At 38.6% G+C, this 27,343-nt stretch overlaps 1 protein-coding gene across 3 annotated transcripts in view; it reads right to left on the bottom strand.

Annotated features, from left to right (window-relative positions):
- LOC124619388 (zinc finger protein 160-like) overlaps positions 1-27,343 on the bottom strand; it is a 219,771-nt gene that overhangs the window by 58,804 nt on the left and 133,624 nt on the right. For all 3 annotated transcript variants that reach the window (XM_047145734.1, XM_047145733.1, XM_047145735.1), the window contains 3 exons: positions 13,263-13,381; positions 12,206-12,330; positions 11,485-11,734 (listed from right to left, as the gene is read on the bottom strand). In XM_047145734.1, coding sequence (XP_047001690.1) covers positions 11,485-11,734; positions 12,206-12,330; positions 13,263-13,381 — 494 coding nt within the window. The remainder of the gene's footprint in view (positions 1-11,484; positions 11,735-12,205; positions 12,331-13,262; positions 13,382-27,343) is intronic.

The raw sequence follows: 27,343 nt of genomic DNA, 5'->3' as shown, positions 1-27,343 counted from the left end.
TTTACCTATGTATCACAAAAATGGAAGATTTTAACAAAACAAACCAAAGCTTAGCATTTTCTTTCAAATAAAATATCACAAATATGGGAAGAAGAAGGAAGGAAGATTGGGTTTAACATCCCGTTGGCATCAAGGTTATTAGAGATGGAGCACAAGCTCGGATTGTGCCAATGATGGTGAAGGAAACTGGCCGTGTCCTTTCAAAGGAACCATCCGGACATTTGCCTAGAACGATTTAAAGAAATCATGAAAAACCTAAATCTGGGTGGCCCGTCAGGGGGTTTGAACTGTCATCCTCCTCAATGCGAGTCCAGTGTGCTAACCACTGCGCCACCTCAGTCAGTACAAATAGGGGGCAGCACCTAACTGATAAAATCTTTCTGCTTTGTATTATGTGACAATAATTGCTTCTTAAACTCTGCAATATAATGTGTTGAATTTATGTGGTATTCAATATTAAGATAGCAAGCAGTATTTTGAAAAAAAAAAAAACATTATACTTGGTCATAATTTGCATGCTGAAATATATCCATCATTATCAATACGTCTATGTCCCAACATTTATTTGTGAAAATGAAACCATTTAACCAACAATGGAAGTAATCTGTGCTCTAGTTTTGAATACTAATCGCAATTTGTTATGTTGGTTTCCACTTGGATTGTCAACAGAACTCAACACCAATGTCAAATTCTCTTACCTGGAAATTAATGATGTTCACACTGTCAACACAGTAGAATGTTGATATCAAATATTTTTGGCAAGAATGCAGAGATTCTCCAAGTCATGTGAACACACCCGCCCCCTACATGTGCACACGCGTGCGCCCACACACAACCATTTACACAAAAAGAAAGACACCCCACACACAAAGGAATTATCCGAATGGGATGGAAATCCGTAGATATGATGTACATGTAAAGGCAAATAAATGATTAACAATTTAGAAAAATTCAGATGATTTGTTCAAGAGAAAGAGCTTCACAAATTGAACTAGTCAATGCTTTACCTCTGGCCCTTATGTATGTAGCACTGTCTGACAGTTGGATGTCGTTCTGAGGAATGTTGTTGTTGTTTCTGCTGCTGCTGTTGTTATCTTCAGTCCAAAGATTGGTTTGTTGCAGCTCTCATTGCTACTCTATTCTGTGCATGCCTCTTCATCTACTAATAACTACTTCGATCTACATCCTCCTGGATCTGCTTACTGTATTAATCTCTTGGCCTCCCTCTACAATTCTTACCCCCACCCCCTGCCACATTTCTATCAATACTAAATTGGTGATCCCTTGACATCTCAGAAGGTGTCCTATTAACCGATCCCTTCTTCTAGTAAGGATGTGCCACAAATTTCTTTTCTTATTCAGGATTGTCTCATTAGTTATGTGATCTACCCGTCTAATATTCAGCTCTCTTCCGTAGCACCACATTTCAAAACCTTCTATTCTCTTCTTGTCTAGACTGTTTATCGTCCATGTTTCACTTCCATACATGGTTACATTTCGTACAAGTACTTTCAAAAAAGACTTCCTAACATTTAAATCTATATTCAATGTTAACAGATTTATCTTCTTCAGAAACGCTTTTCTTTCCTTTGCTCAACTACTTTCTATATTCTCTATACCTCGGCCATCATCAGTTATTTTACTACCCAAATAGCAAAACTCACCCACTACATTAAGCGTCTTGTTCCAAACCTAATTCCTTCCGCATCATACAATTTAATTTGACTACATTCCATTATCCTTCTTTTGCTTTTGTTCATGTTCATATTATATGCTCCTTTCAAGACACTGTCCATTCATTTTAACTGCTCTTCCAAGTACATTGCTGTCTCTGACAGAATTACATCATCATTGGAAAATATAAAAGTTTTTTTTTTTTTTTTATTTCTTCTCCCTGAACTTTAATTCCTTCTCCCAATTTTTCTTTATTCTTGGCTCAATGTACAAATTGAATAACATCAGCAACAGGCTACAACCACTGCTTCCCTTTCATACCCTTTGACTCACAGCTGCCATCTGGTTTCTGCACAAGTTTTAAATAGCCTTTCGCTACATGTATTTTACACCTGCTACCTTCAGAATTTTGAAGAGAATAGTCCAGTCAATAAGGTCAAAGCTTTCCCCACATACGACATGGTATAAATGTAGGTTTGTTTTTCCTTACCTATCCTCCAAGATAAGTCACGGATCAGTACCACCTCGAGTGTTTCTAAATCTCTCCAGAATCCACACTGATCTTCCCTTAGGTTGGCTTCTACCAGTATTTCCATTCTGCTGTGAAGAATTTATGTTGTTATATTGTAACCATGACTTATCAAACTGATAGTTCAATAATATTCACGCCTGTCAGCATCTGCTGTTCTTTTGGAATGGAATTGTTATATTCTTCTTGAAGTCGGAGGGATATCAGGCCAAATCTAGTCCAATAGGTGCTTTAGACTGTCAAAATCACAAGATGGTTAGAAGGCCCTGTCCATAATGCTCCAAACGTTCTCAACTGGGGAGAGATATGGCAATCCTGCTGCTCAATGTAAGGTTTGGCAAGCACAAAGACAAGGAGTAAAAACTTTCAATACGGTATGTGCAGGGGGCATTGTGGCATTATCTTGTTGAAAAGTAGGCCAAGGATGGCTTTCATCGACATACCACTGTGCTGTGTAAGGGCACTGCACATGACAGCCTAAAGCATCGCTTTTTAAAAAACATCCCAGACTATAACTACTGACTGTATGTCACGGACAGCAGTGCAATACCAACCTGACTGCTTGCCACACCCTACCTTGGCCAGCAAGGTCACCAGAGGGCAGGGCCCTGCAATTTAGAAGATCTAGCTTGTCAAATGGACAGAATTTGGCTTGATATCCTTCAGGAGGACTTCCAACAACTCGAGCAATCAATGCCAAGCCAAATACCTGCTTGCATAAGGGCCAGAGGTGGACCAATGTGTTACTGACTTGCTCAATTTCTGAAACTTTTCAAAGTGGTTCAAATGGCTCTGTGCACTATGGGACTTAACATCTGAGGTTCTAGAACTTAGAACTACTTAAATCTAACTAACCTAAGGACATCACACACATCCATGCCCAAGGCAGGATTCAAACCTGCAACAGTAGCAGTCGCGCAGTTCCGGATTGAAGCGCCTAGAACTGCTTGGCCACTGCGGCCGCCTGTGAAGTTCTTTCTCTTCAATAAATCAACTTTTTTTTAATTGTACTCATCTGCTTATTATGGTTAAAGGGTTAAATGATGTTGGCGCCCTCTTGGGTAAAATATTTTGGAGGTAGAATAGTCCCTCATTCGGATCTCCAGCTGGGGACTACTCAGGAGGATGTCGTTATCAGGAGAAAAAATCTGGCATTCTACGGATTGGAGCATGGAATGTCAAATCCCTTAATTGGGCAGGCAGGTTAGAAAATTTAAAGGAAAAAGTTAGATATAGTGGGAATTAGTGAAGTTCGGTGGCAGGAGGAACAAGACTTCTGGTCAGGTGAATACAGGTTTATAAATACAAAATCAAATAGGGGTAATGCACGAGTAGGTTTAATAATAAATAAAAAAATAGGAACAAGGGCCAGCTACTATGAACAGCATAGTGAATGCATTATTGTAGCCAAGATAGACACGAAGCCCACACCTATCACAGTAGTAAAAGTTTATATGCCAACTAACACCGCAGATGATCAGGAGATTAAAGAAATGTATGATGAGATAAAAGAAATTATTCAGATAGTTAAAGGAGACAATAATTTAACAGTCATGGGGGACTGGAATTCAACAGTAGGAAAAGGAAGAGAAGGAAAAGTAGTAGGTGAATATGGAATGGGGACAAGGAATGAAAGAGGAAGCCACCTGGTAGAATTTTGCACAGAGTATAACTTGATCATAGCTAACACTAGGTTTAAGAATCATGAAAGAAGGTTGTATACATGGAAGAGGCCTGGAGACACTGGAAGGTTTCAGATAGATTATATAATGGTACGACAGAGATTTAGGAAGCAGGTTTTAAATTGTAAGACATTTCCAGGGGTGGATGTGGACTCTGGCCACAATCTATTGGTTATGAACTGTAGAGAAAAACTGAAGAAACTGCAAGGAGGTGGGAATTTAAAAAGATGGGACCTGGATAAACTGAAAGAACCAGAGGTAGTAGAGAGTTTCAGAGAGACCATTAGAGAATGATTGACAGGAACAGGCGAATGAAATACAGTAGAAGAAGAATGGGTAGCTGTGAGAGATGAAACAGTGAAGGCAGCAGAGGATCAAGTAGGTAAAAAGCCGAGGGCTAATAGAAATCCTTGGGTAATGGAAGAAATATTGAATCTAATTGATGAAAGGAGAAAATAAAAAATGAAGTAGACGAAAAGGAATACAAACGTCTCAAAAATGGGATCCACAAGAAGTACAAAATGGTTAAGCGGGGATGGCTAGAGGACAAACGTAAGGCTGTAGAGACATATATCACAAGGGATAAGATAGATACTGTCTACAGAATAATTAAAGAGACCTTTGGATAAGAGAACTACCTGTATGAACATCAAGAGCTAAGATGGAAAACCAGTTCTAAGCAAAGAAGGGAAAGCAGAAAGGTGGAAGGAGTACATAGAGGGTCTATACACGGGCGATGTACTTGATGGCAATGTTATGGAAATGGAAGAGGAAATGAGATATGTGACACTGCATGAAGAATTTCACAGAGCCTTGGAAGAGCCAGCTATGACAAAACACTACCATCTGGTGAGCAAGATGTATGAGACAGGTGAAATACCCTCAGACTTCAAGAAGAATATAATAATTCCAATCCCAAAGAAAGCAGGTGTTGACAGGTGTGATAATTACCAAACTATCAGTTTAATAAGCCACAGCTGCAAAATACTAACACGGAATGGACAGTGTTTTGAAAGGAGGATATAAGATGAACATCAACAAAAGCAAAAAGAAGATAATGGAATGTAGTCGAATTAAGACGGGTGATGCTGAGAGAATTACATTAGGAAATGAGACACTTAAAGTAGTAAAGGGGTTTTGCTATTTGGGGAGCAAAATAACTGATGACGGTCGAAGTAGAGAAGATATAAAATGTAGACTGGCAATGGCAAGGAAAGCGTTTCTGAAGAAGAGAAATTTGTTAACATCGAGTATAGATTTAAGCGTCAGGAAGTCATTTCTGAAAGTATTTGTATGGAGTGTAGCCATGTATGGAAGTGAAAAGTGGACGATAAATAGTTTAGACAAGAAGAGAATAGAAGCTTTCGAAATGTGGTGCTACAGAAGAATGCTGAAGATTAGATGCAAAGATCACATAACTAATGAGGAGGTACTGATTAGAATTGGAGAGAAGAGGAATTGGTGGCACAACTTCACTAGAAGAAGGGATCGGCTAGTAGGACATGTTCTGCAGCATCAAGAGATTACCAATTTAGAGATGGAGGGAAGCGTGGAGGGTAAAAATCGTAGAGGGAGACCAAGAGATGAATACACTAGGCAGATTCAGAAGGATGTAGGTTGCAGTAGTTACTCGGAGAAGAAGAAACTTGCAGCACAGGATAGAGTAGCATGGAGAGCTGCATCAAACCAGTCTTTGGACTGAAGACCACAACAACACAACTCATTTGCTTGTCTGTACATGTACATCACATCTACCGATTTCTGTCCCATTTGGATAAGTACTTCATGCACCATTTTTTTGTCTTAAGAGTGTATTACTTCCTGCCAATTTTCTTATAAGATAGACAACAATCATCATTTGACACAAAAATGAGCTGCTTTAACGTTTTTGTGTGCAAAATACAGAAAGATAAAATATTCACACATCATTACATTTTCACTGCACTGAAAATAGTAAATAATACATCTTTTATGTGAATTAAATGTTGAGTATGCTTGTTTTCTAAACATAAAAGGGAGAAAAATTAAATGTCAAAAAATAACTATTAGATGGAAGAAACAACACAAAAACTACTAATATAATACAATTTTTCTTGCTCCACAAGTACATGAAAGAAGAATGAATCCAGCACCATGAAAACACTGACTCTTTGGAATGCCTGGTGTGTATCAGGGCACCTCTGAAGTGTACTTTATCGTAAAAGTAATATCAAGCAACTGATACATAAAGGTATGCCACAAAAACTACTCTGTTGATCTCTGGATTTAAACTTTCACTTCCTAATGAGCGTACAATATGAACTTAACTGACAGATGGAATCTATAAGCCTGGCAAGAACTCAAATCCTAATATTTTCATTTCACAGATGATAGCTCACCATTTTCAGAGTTGGTAATTGCAGTGAAGGGTCTATGTGGATTCATACTGTGAGCAAAAGCCAGCCAGTTTGTTTCAATGTAACCATCTACATCTACATCCATACCTACATTCACACTCCGCAAGCCACCATATGGTGCATGGTGGAGGATATCACATACCACAACTAGTCATTTCCTTTCCTGCTCCACTAAAAAATTAAGCAGGGAAAAAGGACCGTCTATATCCTTCTGTATGAGTCTTAATTTGTCTTGTCTTATTTTCGTGGTCCTTACACAAAATGTATGTTGGCAGTAATAGAACTGTTCTGCAGTCAGCTTCAAATGCCTGTTCTCTAAATTTCCTCAACAGCGTTTTTTGAAAATAATCTCATCTTCTCTCTTACAAAACCCCAAAAAATATTGCACAAATTTCTTAGTGACACCTTTTTCTGCACACTGATACTGTAAAAGTATAGTTGCTTTAAAATGTTTTAGTAGATATGTACAAGGAAATATAAAGTTTCCTTCAAATTTACCAAACCATGTGTCAGTTGTTGTAAAGTAAATACTGGCCAGCAATTCATGGACCATCTCCATAATACAGGGTAAGTCAAAAAGGACATTACAACTTTGGAACGATATAGAAACTTACAAAAATAATTTACAGGATCGGAAGGATATGTCATTTTGTAGCAAACCACCTCAAGTTTCACATAAAAGCATCAAGTGTCATTTTGGTTAGATGTGACCATCATTTGGGATGCGGCAAACATCCCAGTGGTAATCAATTTTTTCCCACACTCTTTGCAGAAAATTGGGCGTAACTTGTGCAACGGCAGTGTAGATTCAATTTTTCAGGTTGGCTAAATTGTTTTGTAGGGGAGGAACATGTATACTATCTTTAATGGAACCCCAGAAAAAGAAATCCGGTGGTGAAAAGTCTTGGAAGCGAGGTGACCATGCTATTGGCCCTTTACAGCCAATCCAAATTAAAATGTTACCTAGCATATCCTGATACAAAATGTCAGTAACAGTTTTTTCCATGAAGAAGAAAGGGCTGTACATTTTCAGTTTGATAAAGGGCACAAAACACATTAACTTTGAGGCTGTCATGAACATGTTAGAGAGTTGCATGTGGATTTTTGCTGCCCCATATTCTGCAGTTGTGTGTGTTCACCACACCACTGACATGAAATGGTGACTCATCACTGAAGATTATAGTTTTCAGCAATGTCTAGTAATCTTCTACCAGATGCAACATTTCCACACAGCAACTTTACCTGCACCACTAATGTGCTGTGCCTTTGTGACAATTGCAAGTGCACATGTCCACGCAGTACTCACCAAACAGTCTCTTGTGGAATGCCAGTCTCGCCAGATGCACGTCATGTTGATTTTTGTGAACTGCAGTTAAAAGCTCTCCACACCTGACGTAATCAACATGTGATTTATCACGTCACAGTGAACAACGCGTCTCAACAACGTTCTTGTGAAAGGGTAAATTGTCGGCACACTTGGAGGCTCTTTAGTGCATACAATGTGAAATCTACGTTGAACAGTTGTTGGAGAGTTCATTTCATGAAACCAAAACACCCAGTGAGCATGTACTGCAGCAGCGAAAGTAGCCATTTTAACTGTGCACTACGCTGGTGCTCCTGGTGGAGGAATGGGGTACTGATGTACTATGGGAATCAAACTTGAGGTTCTTTGCTACAAAATGATCCATCTACTGATTCTGTAATCTATTCAATAAAATTATATATCATTCTGAAGCCGTAAAGTCCTTTTTGACTCAGCTTGTACTTGCATGTTGATTGAACCTACCGGTAACAAATCTAGCAGCATGCCTCTCTGAACTGCTTCAATGTCCTCCTTTAATCCAACAAGCTGAGGATCCCAAACACTCCAGCAGTACTCAAGAGTGGGTCCCAGTAGTGTTCTACATGCAGTCTTCTATTTAGATGAGCTACACTTTCTTAAAATTCTCCCAATAATCCAAAGCTAACCATTCGCCTTCCCTACTACAAACCTTACAAAGCTCATTGCATTCCATATTGCTTTGCAATGTTACATCTATGTATTTAATCAATGTCACTGTGCTGAGCAGCACACTACTAATGCTGCATTTGAATATTAAAGATTGCTTTTCCTATTCATCTGCCCTAACATACATTTTTCTACATTTAGAGCATGTTGGGTTCGTCACACCAACTAGAAATTCTAAGTCATCTTATATCCACCTACAGTCCCTCAGCTACAACTTCCCATACACCACAGTGTTGTCAGGCAAACAGCTGTAGATTGCTGCTCGCCCTGTCCACAAGATCATTTATTATTATTATTATTATTATTATTATTATTATTAACTTGATTGGCCACATTGGACCACTTGAGTCATACCATGTTCATTTTCTCTTTGAAGATTGGACAACTTGCTTCTTGCACTCAGCCCAGTACTTTTTCTATTCGTTCCGAACGCAATTTTCTTAACTCGTCTGAAATCTCTACCGGTCTTCTGTGCATCATTTCTGCTGAAAATTTATGATTCATAAGGAGTGTTGATTTTGTTTTTGTTCTCTGCTTCAGTAATTCTAAGTGTGAGTGCTTCAAGATCTTCCTGAATTTCTTTGACCCACTGTCCTCCTGTCTTCTTTCTGAGACTTTTCATCACTAATTGTTTTAAAATCCTGTTGTCAGGCAGTCTTAAGGCACGAAATAAATATGAGATTCTTTTCTTCTTCATTGTGCTGGTGATTGCGTCAATCTTACAATAGACAGTTTCATTAGGGAAGATTCTCCAGACTCCATCAAGCTGGTATGTTTTATTAATGCATGTTTTGATAATTCTTCATTCAGTATTGAGGAGATGATCGGTTCTTCCTTCATTTTTAATTTGGAAGTTTCTTCCAGGAGAGTTACAGTTTTGTAATGTTGGATCTTAATGTCTATTGACAGGCATTTCTTATTATACGTTGACCAGGTTAGAAATTGTGCTTTTTTTCATTTTGTTGGTTCAATTTAACGATGTTGCTTTTTCACCCAAGTTGTGCAAACTAATTTCTCCAAGATATTAAAATTGTAGAACTATGTTAATTGCCTGATCATTTATGAAGATTTTATCCATGCGAAGAGGTATCATGGGCATGATTTCAGTTTTCTCATTGCAATATTGGTAATCGTATTTTTGAAGCAATTTTCTGAAGACTTGTGATCTTAGCACGAACTTCTTCCATGTCAAGAGCTAAGAGAGCTAACTCACCAGCAAACCCAAGGCAGATCATTTATGTATATACAGAACAAGAGTGGCCCCATCACACTTTCCTGAGACACTCCAAGTCAGGTGTACCCAATAAATTATCATCAACTACAAATATGTAAAAGGAGCCTGCTGTATTGTGAAAAATGTTTTTTACAAACTCATCATTTTACAACTACCGTATTTACTCGAATCTAAGCCGCACTTTTTTTCCGGTTTTTGTAATCCAAAAAACCGCTTGCGGCTTAGAATCGAGTGCAAAGCGGAAGTTCTGAAAAATGTTGGTAGATGCCGCCACAACTAACTTCTGTCGTCGAATATATGTAAGGCTTCGCAGGCACAAAGATAAATACTGGCACCAAAACCTCTGTGTCAGTAAATAAATTAAAAAAAAAAAAAAGGTGGAAGACGAGCTTTTTTTCTCCGCCCTGACTTTCGACCACTGCATTTTCTTACATTATCCAACGAAGTAAATACAAATTCCGTATTGTTCAGCTTCGAATGTAGCAGCATTTCAATGCACTACGAAAATCCGACTGGCAAGACTGTTTGGGATGTTTGTCAATATGGCCAACTGTGTGTTCTGAATTTTTTCCTACCTGTGAGAAGAGATGGTTGCTAATAGGAACTTTTATGAATCGTGAATCACAAGCAGTATTCCCTGCTCCATAAGAATAATACGAATATAAACATTTTGCCATGTATTGTTTCGTGTTTGCTGCTATCTCATTTAAATCCTGTCTGCCTAATAAACTACGAAACTAGAGTGAGACAACAGCAAACGCGGAAGAATATACATATCATGCCATGTTTATATTCATATTATTCTTGCACCGAATAGTGATACAGTCAGAAATGAAGCACGACAACTGACTAGATTTTTAAATCTAAGATCACTCTAATTTCCGTGCAGAATGTAGGAGGCGTCTGCAAAGATTTTCAAACGGTTGGTTCAAATGGCTCTGAGCACTATGGGACTTAACTGCCACGGTCATCAGTCCCCTAGAACTTAGAACTACTTAAACCTAACTAACCTAAGGACAGCACACAACACCCAGCCATCACGTTTTCAAACGGAGAAAAATTTTCGCTAAACTCTCGTTCAGAACATCTTCTATCATATGCAGTCTATTATTTGGTTCTTGTTAATCATTATCAAAGAAAGCAGCAGTGTAAGTAACAACAAATAGCAGTCTCTTGCCATTGTTTCGCTAATGAGACAATTCCTCTCTCCCCCCTCTTTTTTTTTTTTTTTTTTTTTTTAAATTGTAAGTGGCGGTAGCGCGCACAAAAGCAAGCCATGCCGCGAGCGGCGACAGGTCGTAAACACCCATTATCAGAATGCGACAAACAATGCATGATACAGTACAGTAATGCATTTTCAGCTTTGAGTGACGTAAACACCTATAACAAAGAAAACGGCACTTATCAGATCAAAGAAAAGTAAGCAATCAATTCAAACCAGACGAAGCACGTGAAAAAGGAAGGGTACCCGTATAAATACGGACGGAGCGCCTGACACATAGCAACGGCTACCTGGTAAAGCTTAACTGCTAGGCTTATGACTCGAACCAAACTACTATAGCTGTATCGTCATTCATTTGACCTAAATTGTGTCTCATATTACAATGGACCAACTTTGTTTCGATTTGGAGGTGCGGCCTAAAACTTTTCTCCCCCCTTGAATTTCGAGTCTCAGATTTCTGGTGTGGCTTAGATTCGGGAAAATTTTTTTTCCTCGATTTCGAGTCTCATTTTTCAGGTGCAGCTTTGATTCGAGTGCGGCTTAAATTCGAGTAAATACGGTAATTCATTTGGTAAGAAATAATGGTAAGAACGAAGGAACTATGTACACAGTGAATGAAAGATTGAAATTTTTTAAGTAGTATTTCATGAACTTAAGTCAAATGACATTTAAAAAAGTGTTCTTTTGTTTTGGAATCTGCCTACATGCAAAATAAAAATTTGAAAATATTATTGCCCACCTGTGATGGTGACCTCCCATCATTCTTCCGGCCTGGCAGCGAAGCATCAACAGCAACTTTTTCTGCTAATTCCATAATCAGTGACTTTTCCTTAATATTGTTTAGACTGGCAGTTTTATCCTCCTGTTCATTTTCACAATGTCGTTCACGTTCTGCTGAATGCATACGTTTCATGTGTTCTTTCAACTTGTCCTTGCGTTTGAACTGCTTTCCACAGTTGGCACACAAAAACTCTCGATGATCTGAGTGCCTATCAGAATAAATGTCATGGCAATTAATACAAACAAAAGTACACACACACACACACACACACAGAGAGATAGAGAGAGATAGGGGGAGAGAGAGAGAGAGAGAGAGAGAGAGAGAGAGAGAGAGAGAGAGAGAGAGAGAGAGAGAGGAGGGGGGGGGGGGGGGGGGGGGGCAGGAAGATAAAATACAGTTGAGAAAGGAAAACCACATTTGCAACAATTATAGTTCATAAGTTGTTCATCCACAAGCATATAATCAATATATCCAACTATTCTTCCGAACATCAATCTACCATTACTACAATCCAACAGTTTCTCAATTCATCACTTTACCACAGTAGACTTGGAAATAGCTAAAATATTAAGTTTTCTATAGAAAAATTTTATTTAATTCTTATACAACACTAATTTCAATCTGCCTTACAATTTAATTTCTTCACATTACCTAGAAATCTGAAGGACTTTATACTAACTTGAGCATATGCATGCGCAATTTATCCTGGGTAGGGAATGGCTTGCCACAGCAAATGCATACATGTTTGCGGTCATTGTGAAATGCACGGATGTGTTTCCTGATCAAGCAATAACCATCAAAAACCTGAAACAGTTATTAACATATTTCACTTAACTTGGTACTTTTTAAAAGTTTTGGTTTAGTACTATACGGACACCACAGGCACAATCATCATACTCAACAGTGACTAAAATATTAATGTGATCGCAGAATGCATGCTTTCACGGCTGGTATTTGCTACATTGCTGATATTTGAATTATGGGCATTAGGCTGTGGTCCTAGGCATAATTCTCTGCCTACTGTTTCATCTTCCAATACTGGAGATATCATCAGTGTCTTTAACAACTGTGAGAAAGCTGTTACTGACTCAACCAAACTCAGCAAGCCAAACTGTTCATATTTATTCACACAATGGTTGGTTTACGACATCATCAAACTGCTGCCTAAGATTATGGAATTGCACCAATGTATGCTACTGAGCTTGTTATGGGGAAGGGAGTGGAGAACAGTGATTGTCACCTGGGCAAGGCAGATAAATCAGCGATAGCATATCATGCACTAGGGCCAGGAAACCACCAAATTCGTCTCTCTATGACAGTGTGGATTTCGTGTCACCTAATAATTACCATAGTAGCCAATATCAATGGAAAAGAAGAACGATTGAAATTCGACATGTTGTGGGCCTTTATGCTGGGGGGGGGGGGGGGGGGGGGCAAAAAAAAAACCTATTCTTCTCCACAACAAGCTCCATAGTACACGTCGTTTTAACTCCATGATCTTATGCATTGGTCTAATGACATAACAAACAAAGTGTTGCATGGATGCACATAAACAATTCAGAGCTTTTTCGAATATGTAATTGCTTTCTGAGTCATTAAAGCCTCTGACGATTGCTCCAGCACTGGAAGATGAAACACTTAGCAGACAATTATGCTTGAACCATGGCCTAATGCCCATAATACAAATATCAGCCATACTAAAGTGATCTCTCTACAAACATATTATATGTCCTTACCTTACTACAGTGCGGGCAGGTAAAGAGGCCATCAGTTGAATGAATCTGTACATGATCCTTCAATGCCAATACGTGCTCAAATGTTTCCTTGCATATTGGACATTCAAATGCTTTTTTCCCTATTTGAACAAAGAAAGCTGACTTCAGAGACGAAGAAATGATTCAACCCAGTCAATAGGACACCACCACATTTGTTGCGTTGATAACCTAAGTTCTTGTATAAACAGCATAAATTGTATTTAATTCTCTTTTGTTATATTCAAACAATTCAATCACAATAGACCAGATAATAAACACAGAAAAATTTTGTATAGCTTGTGTTGCATGACAGTGCAGGGTCCACAACTGTAGTAATTACTTGGAATCAAATAACAGCACCAGTTGCAAATTTTTTTTTCAAACTGGGAAAAGCACATTTTGGGACTCCTAAAACAATATGCACACTTAGAATCATTGCAAATGTTGGGGGGAGATAAATCAGAAAGTTGATGCATTTTGCATATTTTCGTTCATTAATTTCATATGGAATAATGTTCTGGGCTAACTCATCTCTTAAGAAAGAAAGTCTTCAATGGTCAAAAACGTACTGTAAGAATAATATGTGGTGCTCACTCATGACCATCTTGTAGACATCTCTTTAAGGACAAAACACATTTCCACTACTCTTCAGAGTATATTTATTCCCTCATGAATTTTGTTGAAAATAACCCACTGCAGGTCAAGAGGAACAATGGTGTACATAATTACAATACCAGAAGAAAAATTTACATTTATTACTCTGTGTTAAGATTGTCTTTAGCACAAAAAGTGATGGACAATGCCACAACTAAAATTTTTGATCACTTACCCAGTGATATAAAATGTCTGACAAACACACAGCAAAGTAAAATCTGAAAAAAACTGAAGAAGTTTTTCCTTGACATCTCCTTCCCTTCCATAGAAGAATTTCTATTATTGTAATGTGTAAATATGGTGGATAGCAATTACTAACTCACATCTGTATTTACTTTTGTTACTACTACTACTACTAATAATAATAATAATAATAATAATAATAATAATAATAATACATAAATAAATAATAAAAATTCACAAATGATCAGCACGTACACATATTTGAAGTAATTTGCGATAAGAATGTAAAATGACTCATTCCACATCATGATTTACCGTACAAATGATCCATGAAACTAACTAACCAATCAACCAACCACAACCAGTCTCAGCCACCAAAGCTAACTTAAATGCTAAACTCACAAATACTTGAAAATTGCCTTGTTGGCCAAAATCTGTCATGGTAATCAAAAATAAAAGTACAATTGTTGCTGTTATTTGATTGGAACTGAAAATTTTCTTGAAGACTCACTCAGTATTAAACCAGAAGATTTTAGCCTCTACTACTGGATAATTTACATTTTCTTTTCCATTATTCAATATTAAATTTTCTGTAAATTATTTATCCCCCCCCCCCCACACACACACACAAACACAAACACACACGATATTGCAAGTACTGACACCATGTCATCTCCCTCATGCCATATATACAAAACAGTGGCTTATTGTTTACATTAGTATAAATATTTCAGCACAAAAGCAAAAACTTCGCATTTGTATAACAAATATATAAAATGCAGGTTACCGTACCGTTTTCATTAGTATTATTAATTCACAATAGAATCAGAAGCTATATGATTCTTACCATTAATTTATCAATAAAAAACCTCAGTTTTTGAAAATATAATTGGATAGACAAAAAAATCCTCTTACCAATTGGTGGCAGGAGAAAAACATGTAAAGGTTGAAGAAATGTGTGAGTTATGGAACTGTGGCTCCTTCTTCTGGGAGAAGGGTTGAAGAGAGATGAAGGAAAAGACTGGTGAATTCAGAGTTCGGAAAAGTGGTCCAGAATCCTGGGTCAGGGAAGATTTACTAGACTCTTTCCTCCTCATCCCGTCTGGTAAGTTTCCTGTGACCCGGGGTTCTGGGCAACTTTTCTGAACTCTCCCCATTTCCTAAACCTCACCTGTCATTTCCTTTCACCCACCTCCCTTCCCCTTCAAACCTTCTGCCAGAAGAATGAGCCACTGGCTTAGAAATCCCGCACATTTCTTTAACCTTTATATGTGTTTCCTCCTGCCTCCAATTGGCAAGTACACTTTTTTTTATCCATCCAATTAAATTAACTGCCATTAATTTTCATTTTTTAAACGGGCTTAAACCAAATCTGACAATGGGCTAGTTTTGATGGCAACATCATAAACTTGAATTTAAGAGAAAATGAATGGAATGAAATCACCCATTGTCACCAGTTAAGAAAACATTCAAGACAGGCATCCACTGATAAGGTCATGCAGACAATCTTTTGAGATGTCTAGTGCTCTATATTAGTACACTTCCAGAAGATGGGTCAATATATGCCTAGTGCTTGATACAGCAACACGATAAGTTAGGACTTATTTTGCAAGGAGTGCTGGCGCTTCATGGCAATGCATATGGGTGCATACATTAAGGATAATTTTTTATTAATTGAATTTTGAGTTTCAGTCGAGTAACTGCCCAGAGAAATAAACCAGCAAAACATGAAAACAGGTTTGAAAGGAGTCGCTGATAGAGGGCAACAAAGGCAATTGTTCAAAGCACTGGTCAAAATAGGAACCACATGCTGAACAAGAAAACAGCTCAGCCCTTAAATACTGTGTGTTAACTTGAAAAAAACTGTCCACTGTTTCATTCACTGTACTGAGTTAGCAAAACAGAGGACATTTTATGATGGTTACAATAACTATAGCAATTAATTGAATTTTAGTTAATTTGTACAGTAAGCCCATAGGAAGCTGCAGGGTCTCTTCATAGAATTGTCTAACACAGTAGTGGTAAAGTGTTGGTCGTGTTTGCAACTGCAGTTCAGAAAAGGTCCTCCTGGTTCCAGATACCAGCAGCATACTAACTCCTGGATAGGCTGCATAAGAAGAGCAAGTTTTGCTGAATGGATGAGGACATCAGCACAAGCTCCTGAGCTCTGTTTTGAGTAATCCTGAAATCCTACATACCAGCTGTACACCAAACAACCACCTTCAGTAGGCAACACCAATGTACTATGTCCACTCCAAGCTTTTCAAACATAAATGTGTTCAGCATCTTGAGTCTTAATTCATACAGTGGTACTCTTATAAAGAAGACAGTGCTACACAAAGGTGTTACCATCTAAGACCCATAAATAACAAATCAGATTTGTATACTTATAATCATGCTACAACCAAAATCCATTTTCATATATTGAGATTCTCTGCTCTGTGCAGAATCCTGTGACTGACAGTATTGTTGGTGATCATGATATTCACCATACCTTCGGCAACTGGAAGAATTAGTAGTTCTCCAATAATATAGGGTGAACCCACTGCATCGTTCACTGAGAACAACTCACATCAAAGTATCAGAGTCCCAAACTGAATCTAGTCTTTGAACTTGCGAAAAATATAGTGTTTGTCACAAAAGTTTTGAGAATAAGATTGTCCAGCGATCCGTAAGGGCTACAGCGATACTGTTTTTGATGGGAACAATGATGAGGTCTCTTGAACGAATGGGACTTGGTTCAGTCATCGCTGGGCAGTGACAGTGAGAATCGCATTTCACTGAAAATGTGTGTTTTGGTGACGCATCAAGCTACAAGTTGCAATAGTTAATAAAGCAGCGATATGCAATCAAATTTTACATTAGCCTCAAAAAATCAAGCTCTGGGACAGTTGGCCTGATTCAGCACGCCTTCAAGGAGAATCCATGTACAGCCAAGAATTATGAGGGGCACCAGATGTTTCGTGAGGACCAATAAAACATTGATTACAATGAGTGCTTCAGATATCAGTGGACATTCCAAAGGCACAAAAATGTGGAGATAATACACAAAGCTTTGAATGAGGGTAGAAGCATGAGCAAAATAATGTTAGCAGAGTATTGTAATATGCTGAAATGTAATACGCTGAAATCTAAAGTTTATTCCATTTTGAGAGAGACATTAGGGATGAGAAAGATACATGCAAAGGTGGCTGCGAAAGTATTGCAAAAGAGAAGAAAATTGGTGTGCTGGAATGTCACGAGTTGTTGGACTGCCTCAAAAGTGACCCTAATTTTTGGGACAGAGCAATGAGAAGGGATTTTTGAGTACATTCCTGAATCAAACATGCAAAGCAGCCAGTAACACACGAAAAATTCGCCTTGCCTGAAGCAGGCCGCATGAGCAAATCCACGGTTAAAGCAAGGCTCACTGACTTGCAAAGGTGTGATTCACAGTGAATGTTTGCCTCAAAGGTCCATTTTGTGCTCAAGCCCTCATTCAGTTCCGGGACACGGTGAAACATTGTCAGGAAAGACATCACGAACAGTTGGGTTTTGCATCTAGACAGCATGCTGAGCCCTCACTGTGCAAGACTCTCTCATTAGGAACAGTATGAAAACGCTGCCACAACCGCCATACAGCCTTGACATGGTACTCACCAGACTTCTTTTTGCTTCGGAGAGAAGAGAAGTTCGAAGGGATGCCGCCACATATTATTGGAAGGACAAAAAGAGGCTTCAGTATGCTACCTTAAGGAGGTTCAAGATGAAACCTTCCAAGGAGAATGTGCAGACTGAGCAAAGCAGTGACAGTGATTTACAGATGTGGAATGAACGTATTTTTAATGTTTCTATGGTTTTGTATATTGAAAAGCAATAAATCTCCTTGAAAAAATCTACCTGAAACTTTTGGGACGGACAATGTACAGTATAAAGACTTACCCAGTGAAAACAAACATTTCAAATACTATGTGAGGGAATGAAAGCAGAACACACTTTTTTGTTGCATTATTGTCATTCATGATGTTACTCTTGTGACAAAGTATTATGTATTATCTTGCAAGTTCCAATTATGACCAAAAATAGACTTTTCTTGAAGAAAGAAACACCAGTACTCCAAAACTTTGTGGGAATAGAATGTTTTGTTTGAAGCACCATACTTATGTGATATCTTTGAACAGTTTGCTGCATTGAATCTTTCAAGGCAAGGCAATAATCAACACTTCAGAAAACACACACTTTCAGAAAAAATTACAACTACAGAAAATAAAAATAATGAAAGCAGTATCAATTAATGTCTTGCAGTATAAAATCAAGGCTAATCAAATCATTCAAAAAAAATACTTTCCAGTGTTTAATAACAATTTTCACTGATTCATGCTCCATTTGCATCCACAGTTCCATCTGAACTTAATTCTTTACACACAGAAAAATCTCCTTGAGTTAGCTTGTGAAAGTCCATTGAAGATTAAATTTACAGTATAGAGCTTCATGGTATTTGGATGACTGTAACATATTAATATTCAATGTTCAATGCTTCCGTGAAGTTGGGATTTTGGCAGTCACTATACTACATATCACACAAAATTAACAAGGTGCAGGAAGTGAAGGTAACTTTATTTCACTCGATTCCAGAATTTGAGACGTTGAGCAGAGAATAAGATCATCCATCACATCAATTACATTAATGATTAATTGTTCAACTGTCTGTGAATTTCAAATATGTGTTTCACTAATTATTATATTTTTAAACTAAGCTAACTGCATTAACTTTACAATTCTTACTTTCCTCTACATCTCGGCTACATCTACATTGATATTCCGCAATCCACCTCAGAGCGCATGACGGATGGTATCCTGTACCACTATCAGTCATTTCTCTTTCTGTTCCACTGGCAAATAGATTGAGGGAAAAACAACTGTCTATATCCCTCCACATGAGCCCTAACTTCTTGTATCTTATCTTCGTGGTCCTTATGTGCAATGTTGGAGGCAACAGAATTGTTGTGCAGTCAGCTTCAAATGCCAGTTCTCCAAATTTTCTTAATAGTTTTCCTCAAAAAAACTGTCACCCTCCCTCCACGGACTCCCTCTTGAGTTCCTGAAGTATCTCCATAACACTTGCATGTTGTTCAAACCTACCAGTAACAAATCTAGCAGCCCACCTCTGAATTGCTTCAATGTCTTCTTTTATCAAACACCCGAGCAGTACTCGAGAACAGGTTGCACTAGCATCCTATATAATGTCTCCTCTTCATATGAACTACACTTTTCTAGAATTCTCCAATAAACCAAAGTCAACCATTCCCCTTTCCTACAACAATCCTCACATGGTCATTCCATTTCAATTTCATATTGCTTCCCAATGTTATGCCTAGATATTTAAATGGCGTGGTTCTGTTAGGCAGGACACTACTAATGCTGTATCCAAGCATTATGGGTGTGTTTTTCCTACTCATCTGCATTAACTTACATTTTTCTACATTTAGAGCTAGCTGCCAGTCATCACACCACCAAGAAATTTTGTCTGAGTCATCTTGTATCCTCCTACAGTCACTCAACTTTGACACCTTACAGTACACCACAGTATCATCAGAAAAAAACTGCAGATTGCTGCCCACACTGTCCACCAAATCATTTATGTATACAGAAAATAATAGCGGTCCTATCACACTTAGCTGGGGCACCCCTGACAATAACTTTGTCTCTGACCGCACTCACCGTCGAGGACAACATACTAGGCTCATCCATAGTTTGCAGTGTCTCATGTGAGAAAAGGACAATCTGAGTATCACACAACTGACGCTTTCTAAAACCATGCTGATACGAGGATGTAAGCTTCTCGGTCTTAAGAAAATTTAATTTATTATATTCGAACTGGGACTGTTTTTCAAGGATTCTGCAGTAAACTGATGTTACAGATATCAGTCTGTAATTTTGTGGGTCTGTTCTTTTGCCCTTCTTGTACACAGAGTCACCTGCACTTTTTTCCAGTCATTTGGGATTTTGCGCTGGGCTAGAGATTCATGATAAATGCAAGCTAAGTATGGGGCCAATTCTGTAGAGTACTCTTTGAAAAACCAAACTGCGATTCCATCCGGACCTGATGACTTGTTTGTTTTCAACTCCTGCAATTGTTCCTCCATGCCAGGGATGCTTATTAGTATGTTGTCCATATGGGAGTCTATTCAACGGTCGGTCAAACGATGGTTTGTTTGTACGATTCTCCTGTGTGAATGATTTCTTGAATGTGAAATTTCAAACTTCAGATTTTGTTTCACTATCTTCAACTGCCACTCCAGGCTGGTCAACAAGTGGCTGATCGGAAGCCTTAGACCTACTCACTGATTTTACACAGGACCGGATTTTTCTCGTGTTCTCTGCCAGATCTTTTGCAAAGGTATGACAGTGATAGCAGTTGTATGCTTCAAGCATAGGTCACCATTTGCGCATTCTCTTTTGAACCGAGACTGCAACAGGTTCTCCTTCCTCAGCATTTTCCAAATCACGTTATTAAACCATGATGGGTCTTTCCCATTCTTAATCTACTTACTGGGCACCTAATTCTCCAGACCACATTCTACAATCTTCTTAAACTTTGCCGTCGTCTATGCCCGTCTGACTGGAACTAAATTATGTCAATTCACTGTCTAAGTGAGATGCTAACAACTCCTTATCTGCTCTTTTTAGCAGAAAAACCCTCCTAGCCTTCTTAACTGATTTATTAACTTTTGTAACCGTAGTTGTTATAATGACATCATGGTCGCCAATATCCGTTTCTATACTGACATTGTCGATAAGGTCCGGCCTATTTGCAGCTACAAGGTTTATGATATTTCTATTGTGTCTGGGCTACCGAACTAGCTGATCACAACAGATTGCAAAATTGACCTCAATAGAGACAATATTTTTGTCAACTGCAGTGAACACTCACCCTCCTAAGGCTTCAAGTCTGCCTTTCCGATATATGTTCCATGACTCGCTAGATATCTCAGAGCTTTCCACTTCATGTTTCACTCAGCTCTTGGTCCCGAGAATAATTTGAGAGCGAGGTGAGAACTTTCCTAACAGCTAGTGCCAAGGTCCCAAGTTATAATTTGTACTTGGTTGGAGTCCTGAGACCCTATTGATAAGATTATACACTGTTTACATTTATATGGTCTCTGATGGAAAGCTCAGGTTTCCAACCAGTCGCAATCTCAACATGATGCAACCCTTAGGTTAAGTGTAATACTCATCAGCATGTATGACATTCAACAAAATATTGCTACACATCTGACTAATATATGACAGTCCACACTGGCAAGGATTCACATAAATACTTTCCTTCCTAAGGCCAAAATCATTTTTGACAAAACTCAAGCTCCTCGGAAGATAAGCGATACAATATTTAATGCTACGTATGTTGAGGATCCCTTGAATTCTTGAAGTAATACCACTGAAGTATGAAATAAAGCCAAGATTTCTTTTTCTCTCAACTGAACTTGTTTCTACAAGAATTTGCAATGAATCTGTATTGTTTAGTAGTTGATCTGTGTAAGAAAATTGTCCTCAGACGCTGAAGTTCACCTGATAGGGTATAAGGATCAGATACGACCTTTGGTCTGCGAACTAGAGTGCACAATACATTACCATGTCTTGCAGTTTGGTGATAACTTGTAGCCTGCACATCTGAATCAGTGTGAGACGGCTTATGCCACAGACAGTGTCCCAGCATTCTGTCAGCTTTCCTGTGTATCAAACATTCAAGAAGGGTATGCGCAATTTTCTCCAGCTCTGTATACTCAGATGGAGCGAATTTACATGTTGAAAAAACTTGGGTGGTGTTTCCGCTACATGAACCATGCCACTGATGTCCCATGTACCGCCAAAAGAAGGAAGGTTTTGTAAGACTGGCCATTATAGCACTTTCTCTTCAAAGACCACAAAATAGTTGGCCACAGGAAAGACAGGGGGCTCCCCAGATCAACCTCATCTACTTGTTCAAAGTACTTGTCACTTACAAAGTATGTTGAAGTTGGCAAGTGTTTAAAAAGCACCATAATCTCCTACTCAAACTTGCTCCCAATGAGTTCCAAATGGTTCTACTGAGTTACAGATGTGGTGGTCGTATTTGCCAATGAATAGTCCCAATAATGAAGTAAGATGTTAAGCTACAAAACAGGTAAGTACTCCCAATAATGTTACTTCAAATGAGGCGAAATGGTACCCCAATCTTGCGAGTCCTTCATAGGCTATAGTCTGGAAGGAACAGCAGCCAACTGTTCCGTCTAACTGCCTAGTGCATTAGGAGTGCTATCTACCCAGTTCCAGAACATTACTGAGAGATTTGATGATATCTCCACATGTAATAGCAATAATCTTGATGCCACATCCAGTTCCTGCCACGTACTGTTATCCTTTATTTCAATATGTCTGCACTTACCAGTCACTTAATTCTAGTTGTGGCTACAGAAACTGTGAGATGTTGAACCTTCGCATATTTAGGAATAGCTTGCTCATTACAGCACCATGCTACAGATGAATGTGTATGCAGAAATCCATCACACTTGTTAAGCAGCATATCAAACTCAAGTACATCATTTGCCATCTCCTCCCCATAGAAGTACCATATCTATTAAACATACACCATTCAAGTCTGCAGCTGAATTACGGCAAAAATGGTGTGATAATGAGAGTTCCTTTGTTCCTTCACTTTCTTTCCTTGGGTGGACGCATTTTTGCTAGAATGTGTGATAATTTATTTTTCAGAATAGCTTGCCCACTAGGCTATCAGGATTGGATATCACGCTTGGTCTGTGAAACAGAATGTATAATACACTACCATGTTTTGCGCGTGGGTGGAGTGCTACCAATTTGTTGCCTGGAAACAAAAATTGGTGTAAGTTAGTTTGCAATAAATGCTACACCCCCACATTGAATACCCTTTCCTTTGTGCCAAAATACCCAGGAAGGGTAAGGTTTCATTTTCCATGTCCATCATAAACTTAATATTTGGTTGGACTGCTTTTAAATGGTAAAGAAACATGGATACTTTTCCTGTTCATGGCACCACACCATAAACATGCCATAGTGTGTGGTCTTTGGACTAGAGTCCTTCAGAGATTCCACAGCTGAGAACAATTTTCAAACAGAAAGACTATTCTGAAAAACAAAATTCATACCAGAGAAAACAAACCCAGCCAATGGATAAACAAAGGCAACCTAATATCACAGGTTTCTTCAGATGTTTTGGTGGTATTTCTTCAAGAATCAAAAGAGTTCTCTACAGACACAACATTAAATGTATCTTTTGCCAAACTGAGGTAACTGTCTGACCTCGGCCTCAGCAAACAAAACAAAACCTACATGAGATTCAATATAAATGTGTATGGGGCCAAATACGTTGCACTGGGTACAACTGGCATGCTGACTATCACGTCATCATACATGCTTTGGCCAACAAGATAAATCTGCAACAGCAAAGCATTAAATTATCTTAGCATACAATTTCTCACAACATATGAGAAGACAAATATTATATCTTCAGTTTTATCCTTATGGGTATATGTGACAAAAAGTGCCACAATTATTTGCACAATGGATAATGTTGTTAATAGGCATCAGGCTTCCAATTAAGTAAAGCCCACAACCCCACATTTACTGCACTCTGATATAGTGAATAACAAGAACTATTTCTGACAGCACGGCCACAGCATGGTGGCAGACCTAATTAGCTACAATCTTTGGCTTTATCCTTGTCACAGTGACACCTGGCAGCAACACTGATGCTCCCTATCAAAATTGGAAAAGACCACAGATCGATTGCAAGGATGGGCTCTGGACACACGCTATTGTCACCCGTTTAGAAATAACTCTGTTGCATTTGTGTGCTTCTGGACAGAGCCTCCATAAGAAGATGAGTGCACATGCCCTCACTTGATGATGTACAGCAAACTGCAGCCCCCCCCCTCCCATACACACACGGAGCCTTCTGTATCCCACACAGTCATGATTCGAATAATCTATCTACAAAGAAAAGTTATAGTTGACCCAAGGTCATTAACTCAGGTATGGATAGAAGAGGGGAACCAACCAGCCACCTCTCCTGATAGAAGGTACTGAAAGCAATGAAACCAGAATGGCCAGACAAGGATTTTAATCCAATGCCTCTTAAACCAAATCTCTGTGCACAATCGCAGCACCAATGCACTCACTGGCTAAGATACCTCACAGTCCACTGCCAATAGAGTAGGGTGCTTTAGCAACATTAGTTACAGTGACAGGAATTTTTCACCAAGTAGAAATGAAATACAGGATTCATCCAAAAGATCCATCCAATTTCACAAGACTATAACATCTACACGAATGAAGATCGAATTTCGGAAACATTTTATCTTATGCACTGGACAACAATTTTTTTTATTTTCAAAAGAACAATGTTATTTTACATGTGTTTAGATCTTACATGCATGCACATATAACTTTGGGATGCATTTCACCGTTACTTTTGGTATCAGATTTATGGTTCACTTTTCCCAAAGTTCAATGAATTCTCCACCACATGCTTGATGAACATCCATGTGATAGTCAAACTTATCCTATACTTTTTCCAGCACATCTGAAGTTATTGCAATCACTGCTATACAGCATTGCAGTTCACACAAAGTTGTTGGAAGGGGAGGCATATAGAGTCTTTCACAAACCCTCACCACATTCAATTGCAGACCGTCAGATCAGATTGCCTTGGAGGAAGATGGTGTAATCTGAGATCCACACAGTTCTTATGGGCAATTCACTGTCGAGGCATCTCACCATTAAGAAATGATCTTTACATAAAGGAGCCAGTGCAATGGACATCCATTCTGTTGAAAAATGCAGTTTTTGACACTTTCTCGCAAATGTGGAAAACACCAGATCTCCAGCAAATTCTGACAAATGATTCAAGTAACTGCCCCTTCCTGCAAAAAAGGTCACAACATAAATCGATTTCTGGGAAACTGCATAAAATACATGTACCTTCGAAGAGCATTTCCTCTAGCTCTACTATGGTATTTGGCTGCCGTGTTCTCCGAATTCTTTTGTTGTGGTGGCCCACTTCCCCATTTAAATGGAACATGGTCTCAACACTAAATGCTAAACTTGAAACAGAGTCATTGTCTTCCATCTCCATGACCATAATGAAATCACAAAATTCTACACATTGTTGTTTTTCACCATAACAAAGAGCCTATAGTGACTGAATCCTGTATAGTTTGAAACACAAACGTTGCTGCAAAACATGCCAGACAGATGAACGAGGAATGCCTAACTCTCGATGAGTACAATGAGTAGACTTCTGTGGGCTACGCTTTACATCTTGAATGCAAAGATGAAGCTGGCCTGTGAATTTGGAACTGCTAATGTCTTGAAACTGCTAATGGCTGTATTAAAGCTTTGAGCTGCAAGAGGTGCAGTGTGGTGCTCTCGATGAAAATCACAACACGTAGTTTTAACTGAACTGCACCTGTTGAAACAGTGAACACAAAACACTGCTTGCCGCTGTGTTACTGCCATCCTGACTCAATGCACAATGTATAACAAATGAGTAGGCACACAAAATAGTTCCACTACAGAGACGACTACCGGGGCAATCACATTTACAAAGGGTGCAAAGGTTAACTTATAGCTTTGACAAGTAAGTAAAAATTTACCCAAGTTTTTATCTTCATTTCTGCTGAAAATATAGCCCATTAAATAAAATTAATCAATTTGAAACACACTGTATTTGAGAATATCCTATAGGGCTGAGAAATCACGTCTCATTATAAAGCCAATATCAATGTCACTATTACATAAAATTCGTAAAAATAAGTGCACAAATTTTCAGGACACAAAAAGCAATAATTGTATTTTATCATAATTATTTTAAATTATAATCCCTCTCTCAGACATAACACATAGATTTAAGGTTAACCACTTATAATTCTCAAGAACACAAACTCGAATTTAGATATACACAGGGTTTCCAAAAATTATCTAGGCATTACAATTTTAGTAAAAAAATTTATTAGTAAAGAAACTGTAACCATGGGCCGTTCAGTGGCAGGATTCACAAGTAACTGCAACATGCTCAGTTCCTAACAACAGCCCCATAAGCTTTCGGCCACAGCCTTCGTTGGAAAAAGAGAAACACACACCATTCATTCACTCACACAAGCACACCTCACACACATTGGGTCCGAGCCGCCTGAGTTGGAGGCCGTGTGTGCATGAGGTGTGCTTGCTTGTGGGCAAAAACGTATGTGTAAGGGTCTTTTAATTGTGCCTGTCGCAACTTAGTGTGTTATCTTTACAGTAAACAGCAACATATCTTTACCTACATTGTTGAGAAATAGTAATTATCTGTGTCAAATGCAACAACTCTGTATACAGAACAACTCACTATTTCACTACAATTATATCTGAAGTTCATACTGGCAGATTTAAAATGTCTAAAAAGCAACTGAATGCTCATTGGCTGACAGCAGGTGAATTGCATCAGATATGCAGAGCAGGCTTAAACATGTCTGCTTCTGTTTTTCAATCTAACTATAATCTAAATGGGAAGATAGGTAACTTAACTTAAAATTCAATGCAGGCATCAACAGCTGGAGATGAATTTTCATCCGGTATATCGCCCATAATAACTTCCCAAGTGCATGCCTCCAGTTCACGCATTGTGCAGAGTTTTGTTCAACATACTTTCTCTTTTTCACTCTGGCACAGCAACCAGGATGTCCTTGCCACCTCAACCAACATCCTAGAGGCTTCTTGCCCAACCACACATGTATACAAAGCACTTAGTGTGGTAGTGTGCTATCTTGCATGGAAAGAAGTTCAGTAATATTTTCCAAATGAGGTATGCCTGAACACACTCACTCAGCAGTTTGCACAATTGGTTTTCAAACAAATTCAATTTTTGTTTTCAACCCCCCCCCCCCCCCCCCCCACACACACACACATCATTCGACAGACACTTTTCATGTCTCCCTCAATGAACAACTATGTGAGCCACCTTAAGGTATATGGGAGGTGGTACTTAGGGTAGCCTATCATTTGTCCCTGTTTCCTACTCCACCTGTTGAAGGTGTGCAGCAAATGTGATTATCAAAAAGACTTCTGACAGGATATTGTTACATTTGTTTCCTTCACTATAAACCCCTGACTCTGCACAGTTATCGCTGTATTCTAGAGCCCATAGTAATCTGCAATTTCTTCAGAATTGTAAAACTTTCAGGCCATTTTAT

This window comes from Schistocerca americana, chromosome 6 (assembly GCF_021461395.2).
Source record: "Schistocerca americana isolate TAMUIC-IGC-003095 chromosome 6, iqSchAmer2.1, whole genome shotgun sequence".
Lineage (NCBI taxonomy): Eukaryota > Metazoa > Arthropoda > Insecta > Orthoptera > Acrididae > Schistocerca > Schistocerca americana.
This window is presented reverse-complemented; position numbering and strand designations above follow the sequence as displayed.